Source organism: Branchiostoma belcheri, unplaced genomic scaffold (assembly GCF_001625305.1).
Source record: "Branchiostoma belcheri isolate BF01 breed outbred unplaced genomic scaffold, Haploidv18h27 scaffold51, whole genome shotgun sequence".
NCBI lineage: Eukaryota > Metazoa > Chordata > Leptocardii > Amphioxiformes > Branchiostomatidae > Branchiostoma > Branchiostoma belcheri.
This window is the reverse complement of record NW_017804143.1, coordinates 1,018,553-1,031,573: the sequence shown is the minus strand read 5'-3', so window position 1 is coordinate 1,031,573 and position 13,021 is coordinate 1,018,553. Positions and strand designations below refer to the sequence as shown.

Here is a 13,021-nt window from a genome sequence, read left to right as displayed (position 1 = left end):
CAGCCTGAAGCCACCTGTCAGCCAGGCCTTCCATTCATCCACACTGTTGTCTACAGAACAGCACCAAGTGGGGCAGTGTCCGCGCATGACCCTGAATAACCCCTCCCAGGTCCACTTTAGCTCGCATTGTTTGTTTGAAGAGGATTGACTCTGGAAGTCAGCCCGTGTTAGTTTTCCATGGACGCTTAGTCACCGGGAAGAAAAGTGAAATGGGGGGCAAGATCTAACCATGCCTGCCAAAAAAAAGTTACTCAAGCAACTGGATATGATTTGGTAATCACTTGAAACATCTGACCGTTTCCAAAATTTAGTCAGGGAGGAATAAAGTGAAATGGGGACATACTGGACTGGAGAAAACTGCCAACAAGAGGGTTATGCTATCATGAAAGTTTATCTGTGTTGGTAGTTATATGTTTAAAGATAAAACTTTTGATCGAACACAAAAATGTTCTCTCACCTAAAGCTTTCAGCCTGTCAATCTGGTCTTCCTCATCAGTAGGGTTATGGTCGATAAAACGTTAAATGAAATAAACACGTTATGTGGTGGGATTGTATTCTTCATCATCTTGTTGCATAGTTGCTTCTTTTTGAAATGTGTAAGATTGTACTACCAAAGAAATGGCAAATCGATTCAATATTATTGACATACAGTCATTGCCAATTTTACAAGTTTTACAAAAAGAAGAAAGTACTGGCATTCTCAACAGTAGGTTAAAATTTAACCTCCATCCTACAAAGTTAGCCATTTGGCACTAAATTTGCATTGGTTATGGGATTAGGCAGCTGGGAGAAGGTTAACATGAAAAGAAAGTACCTGAAAAATGTGTATTAAAACTCTGGCTTCTTTCTGTACTCTTTCCAGCATTAAGAAATCTCTATAGCATTATACTAAACACTTTCATTTCATGATGACATGTACCATTCAGTCACACCCATTTGATTTGTTGCTTCTTGGATTTGAACAAAAAAAAAAAATACAGCTGATGAACTGGAATAATGCAGAAGGTCAGACAGTCGTGTTTTGGTGGTGCACCTGATTTTATCCATGCTCTATTAATCACCGTCAAAACAAAACCTGTACAATTTCATGGACAGGTTTCTGTTCTGCACTTTTGGGCTCCACAATCTGGAATCGAAATCTGTAAACTTTGTTTCCTTTTTTTTCTTTTTTTTAGAATTCTTGCTTGAAAATCTACCTTGTACTTCTATTTTGTTTTGAAATTGTACCCTTTTCTTTTTCCATGCTGTTGTATCAGACTGGTTCAATCTACAAGTGAAAATGACTGTATGCAGTCTCCAAGTATGTGGCCATAGACAGGTTTCTGTTCTGCACTTTTTGGCACCACAATCTGGAATCGAAATCTGCAAACTTTGTTTACTTTTTTCCCTTTTTTTTAGCACTCTTGCTTCAAAATCTACCTTGTTGTTTTATTTGTTTGTACCCTTTTCTTTTCCCATGCTCTTGCATCAGACCAGTTCAATCTAAAAGTGAAAATGACTGTATGCAGTTTCTAAGTATGTGCCCATTTGCCCTCAGGCATGTGTAATTCCTGTGGTTGTTCCACTGTAAGTCTTATTTGTGAGTTAGAGTGTAAAGTGAAGGACGCTGTCAGTTCAAATTAAACAACCCTCATTAAATCAGTAACTGTTTTTCTATAGTCAATATATTGAATTTCATGTTAACTTCTGTCTGTCCTGCTCTTTAAGACACAACGATCTGTCATGGAAATTTTACTTTATGATATACTTTAAACGAATGTCCTTTTAGTTGTAAATTGTTTTTTATTCAGTGTGCAACACGGCGGCTACCAATAAAGTCACGTTGTAGCTGTATCTTAAATCGGGTAAAGACAGTACAGTATTTCTCTGGAGACCTAATTTCTTTCTTTTGTAACATACATGTATTACAGGCAGTTTGCATGGATTGTGCAATGATACTACCCTGTGGCTATTCCTAGAAATACGTAAGATTACTAAGAATAGTCAATCTTAGAAGGGACAGTCTGGCGCCACCCACAATGGAAGAAGTTCAGAAAAAATGATAAAACCTTTGTTGTATTACATACTTGTAACTTTTTTAAGTTAGCTATTGATAATTTGGGTTTATTGCAATTTTTCAAGGTTTAATTAACTACAATTTTAAGGTTTTTGACGTTGTACTTTATTTTGTTGTTAACCCAGTATTTTTCAGTGCACTTGAATTTCCAGGTTAGTTGCACCAGTGCACTTCTTCCCAGCACGTCGGCAGAACGTACTGCACCTGCGCGAAACCCGTAGTGTATTATACATAGCACTTCGGCAGAACGTCTCATATAAGGTCGTATTCGCGCATATAAGGAAAACATCTCGTCTGTAGTTTCCAAATGTTATTTCGGAAAAGATATCCTCTGCAACAAGCAAAATTCTGATGCAACGTTGAGCAAAAATCCACCGAAAAGCGTGAAAATGTAGGGTTCTGCGCAGGCGCAGTACGTTCTGCCGACGTGCTCCTCTTCCCAAATATGAATTTTGAGGCCTGCTTCCCTTATCTCTAGTAGACATCGTGACCTTTCCATTTAATCCCTGCTTTGTTTTGCGTAGGGGGAGGAACTGCTGTAGCCAACATGTTACCGCAAATTCCGCCACTTGTGTTCCGAAATTCCTGCAGATTCAGGTCAAGGAGTTCTCGAGATGACTTCTCAGCTCCAATTTCTCACATCAGTTTTACCAAGACTAGTTTCACTTTTCAAGACCTGAAAATCAAGGTATAGCCCTGAGTACTAGAGGAGATAGAGTTACCTGCGGCCCTGTACTCATTTGCCATATATGTATTAAAGGTCTTTCAGAAGAGATTATGAGATAAAGACAAAAGAGGTGCATTGGTGCACCTACATGCACAGTAACCTGGAATTCAGGTACAATGTATGTACACAAAAAGTTTTGGGTGCACAACTAAATAAAGTCAGCAAAACTCCTGTCTATCAGACAGGAACCAGAAAATCAAGGTATAGCCCTGATGGCTAGAGCAGATAAAGTTACTGATGTGCCTTATATTAGAAGTCTTTCAGAAGAGATAATCAGATATAGATAAAAGAGGTGCATTGGTACACTCACTCACTATCACACACCTAACCTGGAATTTCAGGTGCACAAAAAGTATTGAGCAAAACTCCTGTCTTTCGAACCAGAAAATCAAGGTATAGCCCCAATGGCTAGAGCAGATAGAGATACTCATGTGCCTCGATTAGAGGTCTTTCAGAAGACAATGATTATAAGATGAAGACAATTACAAAAGACCTGGAAATTCAGGTGCACAGAAAAGTATTGTGTGCACAACAAAATAAAGTCAGTCTTTCAAACCAAAAATCAAGGTATAGCCCTGATGACTAGATGAGATAGAGTTTCTCATGTGCCTTATATTAAAAGTCTTTGTGAAGAGATTAGACAAATGAGGTGCTAATCTGGAAATTCAGGTGCACGAAAAGTGTTGAGTGCACAACAAAATAAAGTCAGCAAAACTCCTGTCTTTTGAACCAGAAAAAAAAACCCTGATGGATAGAGCAGATACTGAGATAGAGTTTCTCATGTGCCTTATATTAGATGTCTTCCAGCAGAGATTATGCGATGAAGGCAGACTGTCTGTCTGGACTGATGATGTCCCATGCTACTGTGGTTAGGTCTGACCCAGTTCATCCCTAATGGCCAGGATTTGGGTTACATGGGGAGTAAACAAACAGCTGTCTCCTGTGGGTACAACAAGGTCAGACAGGCTGGAAGGGTCAAGGACCTGTAGGGCATTTCTTGTACAGGAGACAGAAGAAGCAATAAGGTTGGCTGACGTTAAGTTCCATGGTGATGGTTCAGTGACCGTTTGCCACCTTCTGCATGTAATGTACCTGGTAATACTTTGTCGTATCATGCACTTCTAGGTTTTGTACCCTGGCTGTAGGGGCTAAGGACCTGTATGGCTGTAAGGCATTTCTTGTGCAGTCGACAGAAGAAGCAGTGAAGTTGGTACATAGATGAATGAGAGAAATGGCTTGCTTATAAAACCTGCATTTCTCCTGCAGTCTCTAGCGTCACTGACGAATGGTAGTGGATGCTACCTGAAACATCTGACTGTTTCCAAAATCATGTCCAGTTGCTTGAGTAACTGTTTTTTTGGTGTATATTATTACCTGGATGTCTAACCTTCACCGACGTACATAGATGAAGCTTAGGCATCCAGGTAATGAGACACAAGGAAATTGTTACTTTAGTAGTATGTTGTCTATACACATGTAGGCATTACTGGTGCCAGTTTCTTTTTTTTAAGCCCATATTCATTCATAAACTTTGTGTCACACCTGTGCTGATTATAAATTTTGCTTATTTCAGCAATTTTTTCTGTCTTAAAGATTATTATTTCTGAGTTAGCAATGGTCAGAAATGGATATTCCTTAATGATACACGTAACTCAATGTTTAAGTATAGAAAGGCTGTCTCACAACAAGTGACGAAGAAACAACAAATATTGGTAGGCTGTATTTCAATCGTTCTTCCAGATGAGACAGGGATTTTTTTTGCGGGAGGGGGGTGATGTCAGAAAATCATACATGTACTAGCTACAATTCTATCAAAGTCTACCATATCCAGACAAGTTGAACGCATTTAGTATTGTGCTGACATTCAAATAAAGCTACGACACCAGATCTAGACAGTATAACCTTCTTAGTATTCAGGTCATGCTGGCACACATGGTTAGACCATTACGTACACGCACGCAAAAGATATTGTCGTCGTCAGAATTTTAGCTTGCGTGGCAGCACATCTGAAGATACTGGTTTTACATGCGGATGCAGACTATGGACTTCCTGAGCTGGCGGCCAATACGTCTAGACATGACATCACGGCAGCTATTTGGACCTCTTGAAAGGATGAGAAGGAGCTTTTCTGGCAATCGCTATAGTCTGCCGCAAGGGAAAAGACTTATTATTATAATAATTATTATAATAATAATGATTCAGAAGCGTCATCTACAAGGATGTGTGTCTGTAAATTCTAGAAAATCTACCCGTTATTATATTTTAATCAGTTTGCTAGAACTGTCGGATTTGGGAATAATTGAGTGTTTTGACTCACTTCACTTTCCATCTCAATTAGCAAGGCAGGCGCTGACTGCGATGTTAGTTTTGTGATTTTCTATCGGGCTTTGTTCTATACTTGCTGGTAGTAAATCTACTCGTTATTATATTTTAATCAGTTTGCTAGAACTGTCGAATTTGGGAATAATTGAGTGTTTTGACTCACCTTCCATGTCAATGAGCAAGGCAGGCGCTGGCTGCCATGTTAGTTTCGTGATTTTCTATCGGGCTTTGTTCTATACTTGCTGGTAGCAAGTTTTTTAGTATGGGAGCCCTGGTATACAAATAGGATGTATGGTATCCAGGCTTTTTTCAGTGTGGCTTCTTCAGGGTTAAGGCTAGGGACGCAAATTACATGAAGTTTGCACTTACAAATGTATATCCCTCTGGTAATCTGATAGGTCATTTTATCCTGACCTTCATCTTGTCTGTCTCTGCAGAAACTACATGTAGTGCTGCCATGTTTATTACACAAGAAATGTGAAACTCAAACAACTGGAGAAATGAGCCTTTGATTGATTGATTGACTAACTGACTGACTGATTTTTTTATTGTCTTTGCAGTTACTAGTGCTGCCACATGTATTGAGAAATGAACATTGATTGATTGACTGAATGATTGACTGAACGATTGATTGATTGACTATAATTGATTGATCGATTGATTGTCCGTCTGTCCCTGCAGTTACTGTACAGCCCTCGGACAAGGAGGGAGCATTGATTGATTGATTGACTAGTGGATTGATTGATTTATTAATTGGTTGCCCGTCTATCTCTGCAGGTACTGTACAGCCCTCGGACGCGGAGGGAGCGTGAGCAGGAGCGGCTGGCCCGGCAGGAATCCTTACAACGTCAGACCCTCACCATCCAGCAGCAGCCCAGATTCCACTTCCCCCACTCGGACATCGACCTGCCGCCTGCCATCCAGCTGTCTGATGGGGAGGAGCACCCTCCCTACACCGACCAGAGACACTTACAGCTGAGAAACCCCGACCAGCAGCGCGAGTTAGAACGCGAATCTGTGCAACCGCCCCCCAATAGAACTATATTTGATCGCCCTGACTTTCCTCTCTACGACACGGGACAATTTCCGGGCCCTCCCAGCCACCACAGTGGGACGCACACGAGAACACAGTATGGGAGTACAAATTCGTCGTACGGAGACCCGCCACCGCGATATAGTGACGTCGTTTCCAGCCCTCAGAAGTACGAGGTCAAAAGTGGAGCTGCCGGGTCGGGAAAAGTATGACACGATGCGTCGCGGGCAGTAGATGTCATCCTCTGCTCGATCTTCCTCCGTCAGCTTTCCACGCACGTGATACCAAAATCACGCTAATGACTGTTTACGTCGAGGCTAAAAAGTGATAGGGGTATACAAAAAATCCTGTCAGTCTACCAGCCAGTATTCTTGTTTCAACTGGAAGTGCAGTGCGCTGTCTTTACGTTGGACACAGTCATGGGCGTGTCGAAGCCACTCCATGATAACCAGAGTACAGTAGATTCCATTTTCGTCCTTTGTATACAGCCAGCATTCTTCCTTATTATGTTCCTCTCACACACAAACACAAACGCATCCACCCCGCCCCTTATATACTGCTGCCTCTATTCCTGGTGCTTTTCTTGGGTTGTAAGTTGTATTTTTGCTGTTCGATGGTGCTCACAAGGAAGAGTATTGTACATATGGTGGATATGTACCCAAAGGGTAAGGCTTTTTTAAGACGACATATCAAGTCCCTTGGGGTAGCAAGTAGAAAGTGCTCTGTGCCAACCCTGGAGGGATAAATGCCTCTTCCATCCCACCCCAGCCAAGATGTCACTCTCCCTTACCCCGGCCAGTGTCCAAGGCGAAAAAAAAAGAGACAAAAAAAAGAAGAAGAAAAGTCATTTTTCCCTTATGTACTCTGAGGTAGGACTGGGATATTTTGTTGTGCCTGAGAAGTGTGATTAGTATAATATGGCCAACTGCATACGTTACATACATAGAATGCATTTTGTTTCACGAACCCCTACCTTTTTCCCCCTCCTCCCCCCACCTGTCATTGGAAACCTCTCTCTCCGACCACTTCTTTCAGATTCCATTACTGTGCTCGGTGAATAATTTGTATCAATGGCTCCTCCTAAATATCTGCCAACGCACAAATGCAGACAGCAATATACGGTGTATTTGCTGATGCCTGGGATGCCTGATGTCTGTTGAAGTACTAAAGCTGCATAGAATAGGGACTGTAGGTTAGGCCCCACCCGTGTGCTGTTTAGGGTCGTATCACTGCCACTGTGTATGGTACAGTTTGTGTAATGTTCGTACTAAGTAAATCTGGAAGCACCTGTCCTTGTGTAAATCATTTCAAGGCTGCTGAAGAAAAGGTATTATTACCGTACCGTACGATGACAAAAAAAAAGCTGAATGCTTTATAAGAGTTGCACAAGAACAGTACAGAAATTTAGCGAGAACATTTTTTAGAGCGGGACATTCAGTTGGAATGGCTGCGGAAATGCTGTATACCTCACACTGCCAAATGGAAGATTCCACCACTATACCAAGGGGGTCTAAAATCAAAATTTTAAACCTCCTTGACTATACAGACAAGCAGTAGGAATTCTTTCCCAATGGAGTATACCATTGCTGAGAAGGGGTGTTGGGTGGTGAGGGTTATAAGGATTGGCTTGCTTCTTGCATTTTTTTTTTGACACTGCCATTAGGAAATCAAGGTAGAAACAGATTGCTGTAAATTATGATGTTAAAAGAAAAAAAGGAACATCACACTTTCCTATAGGGGGTACTTTCTGTGGTGGGATGAGGGCAGCTCCCCTCAGATTGGTTGCTAAGGAGCAAAGGTCATGACCTGTGACCTTGAGCCTGTGCCTGATCCTACCCACAGTAGCAAGATGTATCAGCTTGTAGATGTCTTCATTTATTTTTTTGAAGGCAACAAGGAAAAAATGTCTTGTACTTACGTCAAATTGAACTGTTCGGCACATTTAATGACATAAATGTAGTACTTATTCCATACGGCATCAAATTTGACCGAAAAGGTGTTTCTTTGAAACTTAAAAAAGGATATTTTCACTGATTTTGTTTGTTTATCGAAGAGTCCCACCAACCAACCACTCACTACCCAGCATGTCCACCTGTTAGTCATGTATCCTTGTGGGTAACATTTGGCACTGTGCAAGTGTGACTGCCCGCCATTGCCTGCTCTATATCCTCAGACACGCTTCTGGGTCCAGAACCAACAACAACAACCGTCGCAAACCGGTTTCATCTGGCCCAGAAGCAAGACAGACACACAAAAGAAAAACAGAAACCTGAAACAGCATAGTTAAACCTTTAGATCTCGCAATGGTGTTGTGTATGCACAGTTGTTCTCGCTGTGAAAAGAAGAAAAAAAACGACACGCGGCCGCGCGTGTCTCTAAGCTTATGACAATCTAAGGGGCCTGTTGATTATAAAGTTGCGAACTTTGCAATACAGCATTGAAACTGAAGAACACAGCTCCTGCTTATCTTGAAGAACTCGATGTGACAAAGTATAATTTGCCTTATATGTTATTCGAACTGAAAGAAGTGGTATACTGATAACGGATGGCCAAAATCGTCACTTTTTTACAAGAACAACCAAAAAGAAGTCTTTGATACTCCACTTGATCCTAGGTTAGTTTTCATTGAAATGTTGAATATCAATTTTATAATGTTGAATATTTTAAGTGTAGTTGAATTAGTGGATGCTTTATTCACCAGGAAGCTAGCTGACTCTCAACCCCGAACTGTAAGAAAAAATTGTAGCTAAGACCTGACGACTGAGTGAAAATAAAAATCTTAAAATTTTTATGTACACTGATGTAAAATATTTTGCTGAAAGCAAACACGAAGCTTGTATATGTCAATTGTATTTGTAAAATATATCTGAAGTCTGAAAGGCTTTGTAGTTTAAGTAAGTGGTGTATATTTTTCCTTTTGTAAAAATGCTTCCATGATATATTGTACAATTTTTTGTCGATAGGTGGATCATGTGCCTACTTCTTTCCTTTGAGCAGTTTCGGAGTTTCCTCCACTGCCACAACTCTCTCTCTCTGACTCTCTCTAACTGTCCTGTAACTTCCCTCTCCTCTCGTTTTTCTCTTTGGTGCTCCTTGTATTTGTATTCTGATTAGTTCTTTACCAGTACTCTATGGGTGTTTAATTAGTGGTGAAGTTGTGGACCTACCTACAAAAGTAGACCAGACGTTTTCACCTATGTAATAGGTTACACTTACACTTCGGGGTTTTGTGTCGCACTGCGTTGAGCTCTCTAAGGTTGTTTGTTTAACATTGTCTCATAGGTATAAACAAGAGGAAGACAGATTATACACAAATTTTTGTTGTATTAATATTTGTTTCACCGGCATTGACGGCTCTATAGTGTAACTATGGCGCAATGCCTGTTCCTATACGAAGTCTAGCTACCACCTTTGGAGGAGTGCAGCCTTGTTGTGTTGTTGTTGTAGTCCTGGATATAATACGTGGCAAGACTGTGTACACTATATATCCTTGGAAACACTTGCACTGATACATTGGTGCCAGACATAGACAAAACAACTGTTTAACCGACCCAAACAACGTAACACTGCCTTGAAATACCTTTCGCGGGGCCCCCCTCCCGCAAGTACTTTTCTGGCCAACTTTCAATATCGATACTTTGCCGAGTGCCAAGTTGACAAGAAACACTAACTGCCTGTTGTTTTCAGTCCAAAACAGTAGACTGAATTAAGGTGTTCTCTATGCCAGGGCTCGAAATTCATTTTTGAAAATATCTGCTATGATGTACCTAACCCAAGAATTTAATTGGTGCATTTGTTTGAATTTATTATACTTTATTGTTTTAAAGAAATAAAGTAGAATTCCAGAAAAATCAAAATACAAACCTTTCTGCCTCTCTTCAGAGCTTGCATTTGAAATTCTATAGCTAAGTTCAACATTTTTAACAAGTTGAATACAACAAAAGTTTTATATAATCTGAAATTTACTTTTGTACAATGGTACATTTACAATAGTACCAATTGTACTCATGAACCCACGGTCAAAAATTGGATGCACTTAATTTCATATGCATTTTGAGCCCTGCTCCAAACGGTTTGCCACAACAAGTTCGCATACAAAAAATTCTCAATGCTGCTCGAAAGTTCTTCAGGAAGGGGGACTATATTAGGTCTTTCATGTACCAGTAAGGTGTTGTTTTGGGTTGGACACATATTGTATGGCCTTCAAAATGGACTGTATCGAAGTTGCCAGGTGTGTGGCAAGTTCCATGGACCTTTTTGCACAGCAATATTCACAAAATAATGTTTTCGTCCAAACTGTACGGACTTAAAAATTAGGTAAATATCATCACTTCTACAGGAAAGATGGGGCAGATTGACACTGGGTGTTGGTTCTTATATTAGCCAGGATTTCATATTTTTCACAATCCAGGCATCACGTTTTTTGTTTTGTAAAAAAAAAAAGATCAGTTCTGTAGTAACTGAATCTGTGTAAAACACCCTCTGTTATCTGTGATATTTTTCCTGTTCTAGCAGACATTTTTTAGTGTTAAATGGTGCTTCTTCTCGGCTGTATCAATGGCAGCACATAGCCTAGGCAATAAAAAAAACCTACCGACTGTGATGAGCTGAGCTATGCTAGAGACGCTCGGAGAAACCTTGCTGCCCTCCCCCATCGGTATACCGGACTTTTTGTCGTTGCATATTATAGACGAACATGAGACATTGTGAGAAGCGTGCCTCGCTGACCTAAGCATGTATGTTGTCAGGTGCGATTAGCCCCAACCACAGAGCAAGGACTTGGATGTACATGCTGAGTAATAAAATGGTACTAAGTTTTGTAAGGAGTCTTGTCATTGTCATTCTTTTTGTTTCGATTTGTTTATTGTAAAAACAAAGGTAGGGCATTGAAGGTTAGACATATGGTAATATGATACTAGTACACAGTGTTCTAGCCAGGAACATTTGACAGAATTTTGCTGCTCATGACGGATAAAGAATTTGCCCAATCTGTCATTGTTGATAGACAAAAACTGGCATGTAAAGATATGTCATTAAACTAGGCATAGTCTACAAGCAAAATCTGCCCCTCAAATGCAGGAAAAAGTGTTTCAGAGGATCAAGGTTTCAAAATTTTCCCAATGGAGCATGCTCCCAGACCCCTTTACCCACTGTTGCATCAAACAAAATTCAAATAGCTGGAAAAAATTTCAGGCTGGCTAGAACACTGCTAGTACTTCATTACGGACCACAAAATGTCAGACATACAAAATGTCTGTGTGTCTGTCTGTTTGCTTGTGTGTCCAAAAGTATTTGATATGTGTGGAGTTATTACCTCACAAGTCAGACACAGGAAATGGGGTCAAAAGAAGAAGCTAGCAGAGAGTCAACAGGCAGTTGGGAGGGTGCCAGTGGGAAAAAAATTGGACCATGCCAAACCTCTGCTTGGAAAGTAAGTAAAAGTTAGTGTACTGTAATTCCTGATATTTTCGCGGCACTTAAATGCTTCCGGTTTTCGCGGTCAGTTCTGTACTGTGAACTTATCATAGCCATATACCGTTAACAAATAATTATCTTTTGCAGACCCCCTTTTTTCAATGCACCTCCAGCCACTGTGTACATACAGTTCTGTGAACATCTCCAATTAAGGTATTACAGTATTTGGCTTTCTACCAACTTTAGTTTCTGCTATTCACTGTGACGTTCACCTTTTGCTTACAGACAATTGTCTGGACATTTCGCCAAGAGGCAAACGTGTTTGTCACTTATCACTTTTCACCCTTAACTTATTACTTCATACATGTCGCACTGATTTACCTGCTGAAACACACCCACGTCATTGTTTTCTGAATTGAAAAAAAAGGGTCATTGACATGTACTACTAGTATTCTGGGCACATATTAACCCCCAAAATGCTTGTATTTTGGTACAAATGTACCAGTAGTAAGTTCTTTACGAATATCTTCTAACCTCTTTGAAAAAGGAGGCGTTTCAAGTTTCTCTGTGTGTTTGTTGTCAGCAGAACTTAGGAAGGATGAATTATTGTGTTAGTAGGACAAAGGTCAAGGTCAAGTTTGGGCCTCCTAGCAGCTGTCTTTGGTACTGCAGCAGAACTTTCAAACCCAGTACATGGACCAGTGCAGGCAGATATCAGAAATACCTACACAGCTCCAATTTTACCTGCACCAACCTGCATATACCCAGTACATGGACCAGTGCAGGTTAGGTGCAGGGTAGACATCAGAAATGCCTGCACAGCTCCAATATTTTACCTGCATATACATGTACTGTATGGAGGTGGAATTTTGCAGGCCCTACACCTACATTGCACATGTATACATGTAGTCCCCATGCAAGTTTGGACAGAAAAACCGGATGACCTACTTCAGCCAAACTACAACGGATGTGGGTCAATGTGATTATTGGCCTGTTAGCAAGAAAGCCATGTTTAATGGAGGAAATGTAAAACGAATCATCCCATTAAGACAAGCACAAATGGGGATATTACAGAAAAGGCCAAGAGCCAGATTACCGAAGGCGGCTTAAAAGCAAATTTGCCCGTCTTCTCCAATTTGACTTACGTTTTCAATTACACCGAAGTTAGACAAAGGTGTCATTGTCCACTGCTATCCCCTGACCACTGACAGGAAATTACATGAGATGGTCGTAATTATATAAAGTAGGTTTAATGCCAGAATGCTCCTGGCTGGAATGAGAGCAGCTTTCTATGCCAGGTCTCTGGACTTCAACTGTCTAGAACTGTAGTTAAGCCACCCTAGTTAGCCTCTACCAGGCTGTGGGAGGCGGCTCGAAAGAGTAGAAATTGAGTAAAAAGAGAGATAACACGCCAGGGGAGTTGGTCAACTTTATCGCTAGAGAGTACAGTTTGCCGCACCCCAAAACT

The 13,021-nt window shown here is 40.7% G+C and overlaps 1 protein-coding gene across 1 annotated transcript in view; it reads left to right on the top strand.

The window, feature by feature from the left end:
* LOC109480525 (low-density lipoprotein receptor class A domain-containing protein 4-like) overlaps positions 1-10,961 on the top strand; it is a 72,340-nt gene extending 61,379 nt beyond the window's left edge. The window contains exon 6 of the mRNA XM_019782735.1: positions 5,883-10,961. Coding sequence (XP_019638294.1) covers positions 5,883-6,350 — 468 coding nt within the window. The 3' untranslated portion in view covers positions 6,351-10,961. The remainder of the gene's footprint in view (positions 1-5,882) is intronic.
* Positions 10,962-13,021: the final 2,060 nt, after the last annotated feature.